Genomic DNA, 1,350 nt, shown 5'->3' with positions numbered 1-1,350 from the left:
AGTCAATCCGCATTGAATACGGTGCTCCACAGTGAAGATAAGTGAATGTCAGGGGTAAGGAACGCCAATTGTGCAGCTTTAACCCACTTCCACAATATGGAAGCGGTAGACGAGGAACTCCTGTACATCCTGCTGTTATTTGCTCGCAAACTCCGTGTTCGTACGACCCGTTACGTGACGGGACATGCGTGGACGGATGTCTGTAGTCAATGAGAATCAGGATAGGTGGAATCTTGGATAGACGAATTTGGAACGGATGGAGAGCAGATGAGCAAATGTATGATAGACTGTTTGAAGGTGATTAGATCTAGAATGAATGGATAGCTTAATAATCCCACGAGAGATTGGTAAACAAAACAAGTTGCTCCATTTCAAAAGGTTGTGGGATCATAGCTGCACAAAGTCCAGAGTGGTGAAAAATTACCTCACCGAGTTACCTGCAATAGAAGAAGGAATTGGGGAAGAGTGAATGGATGGACAGGATGGGGACATGGGTGAGTGAATGAAGTAAAAAATGAATCATTCCCAGTAATTTTCACTAACAAAACGTCGCAGAACCCTACAGAAACCGAGCTCATAATATGCGAACAACAAACGATAGGAGAGGGAATTAATTGGGGAGAGTTATGAATTGATGTGCAAACGAACTGTAAGGAGCACTAATGATAGATGGATGTTTTGGTCACCTCTACGGCCGAGTTTATGCAGCAGGTGTTGACGAGATTGACTAAACCTGTGACACCTGGCCCATGAAGAGGTGTGAGGGTGTGATCAGCTTTCCTGCAGAGTGAGGCACTTGCCCACTCGCATGTTCGCTTCTACTTCCATCTCCATCACGGAGCGATCGTTCTTGCGCTGGCGCTACATGTCAATTCCAAAGTAAGCAAGGTGCTGCGCCAACAGTGGGTCAGTCACCATGTTGTCCTCCGCGTAAGAGAAGACTTCTGCACTCTACAATGCAGAAAAGTCAATGAAGTACGTCCAGGACCTGTCTACCCATCCATCGCCATTACTACACAACCGCTTCTCCAACTAACTAGACATCCACCTCCATCCGCCAAGATCTCTCACGATCCACTCACCCACGTACAGGTGCATTTCTGAGCTGTTCATCTATTCGTCCACTCATTACTCTAAACATTTATCCAACCAATATACCAATTACCCATCACCTCGATATCTATTCATCAGTCTGTCTTTCCTGCCAACCCATCACTCATTCTAGGTCCACACATCTGCCCGTCCAAGATACCTGCATTAACCCCAGAGTTTATTAGTCCCTCCATTCATCTCGCAACTGTAAAACCACCTCCGGATCATATACACGTCTACATACGCACATTCCGTTTC

At 45.9% G+C, this 1,350-nt stretch overlaps 1 protein-coding gene across 1 annotated transcript; it reads left to right on the top strand. All coding sequences in view use genetic code 11, as the record gives it.

Annotated features, from left to right (window-relative positions):
- Nucleotides 1-669: 669 nt before the first annotated feature.
- EGR_11194 (hypothetical protein) lies at nt 670-1,104 on the top strand (the record flags this gene model as incomplete). Its single annotated transcript, XM_024500441.1, has 2 exons — nt 670-711; nt 787-1,104. 2 exons carry the CDS (start codon nt 670-672, stop codon nt 1,102-1,104), a joined length of 360 nt encoding a protein of 119 aa, XP_024345145.1.
- Nucleotides 1,105-1,350: the final 246 nt, after the last annotated feature.

This window comes from Echinococcus granulosus, assembly GCF_000524195.1.
Source record: "Echinococcus granulosus chromosome Unknown EG_S00484, whole genome shotgun sequence".
In the NCBI taxonomy this organism is placed as follows: domain Eukaryota; kingdom Metazoa; phylum Platyhelminthes; class Cestoda; order Cyclophyllidea; family Taeniidae; genus Echinococcus; species Echinococcus granulosus.
This window is presented reverse-complemented; position numbering and strand designations above follow the sequence as displayed.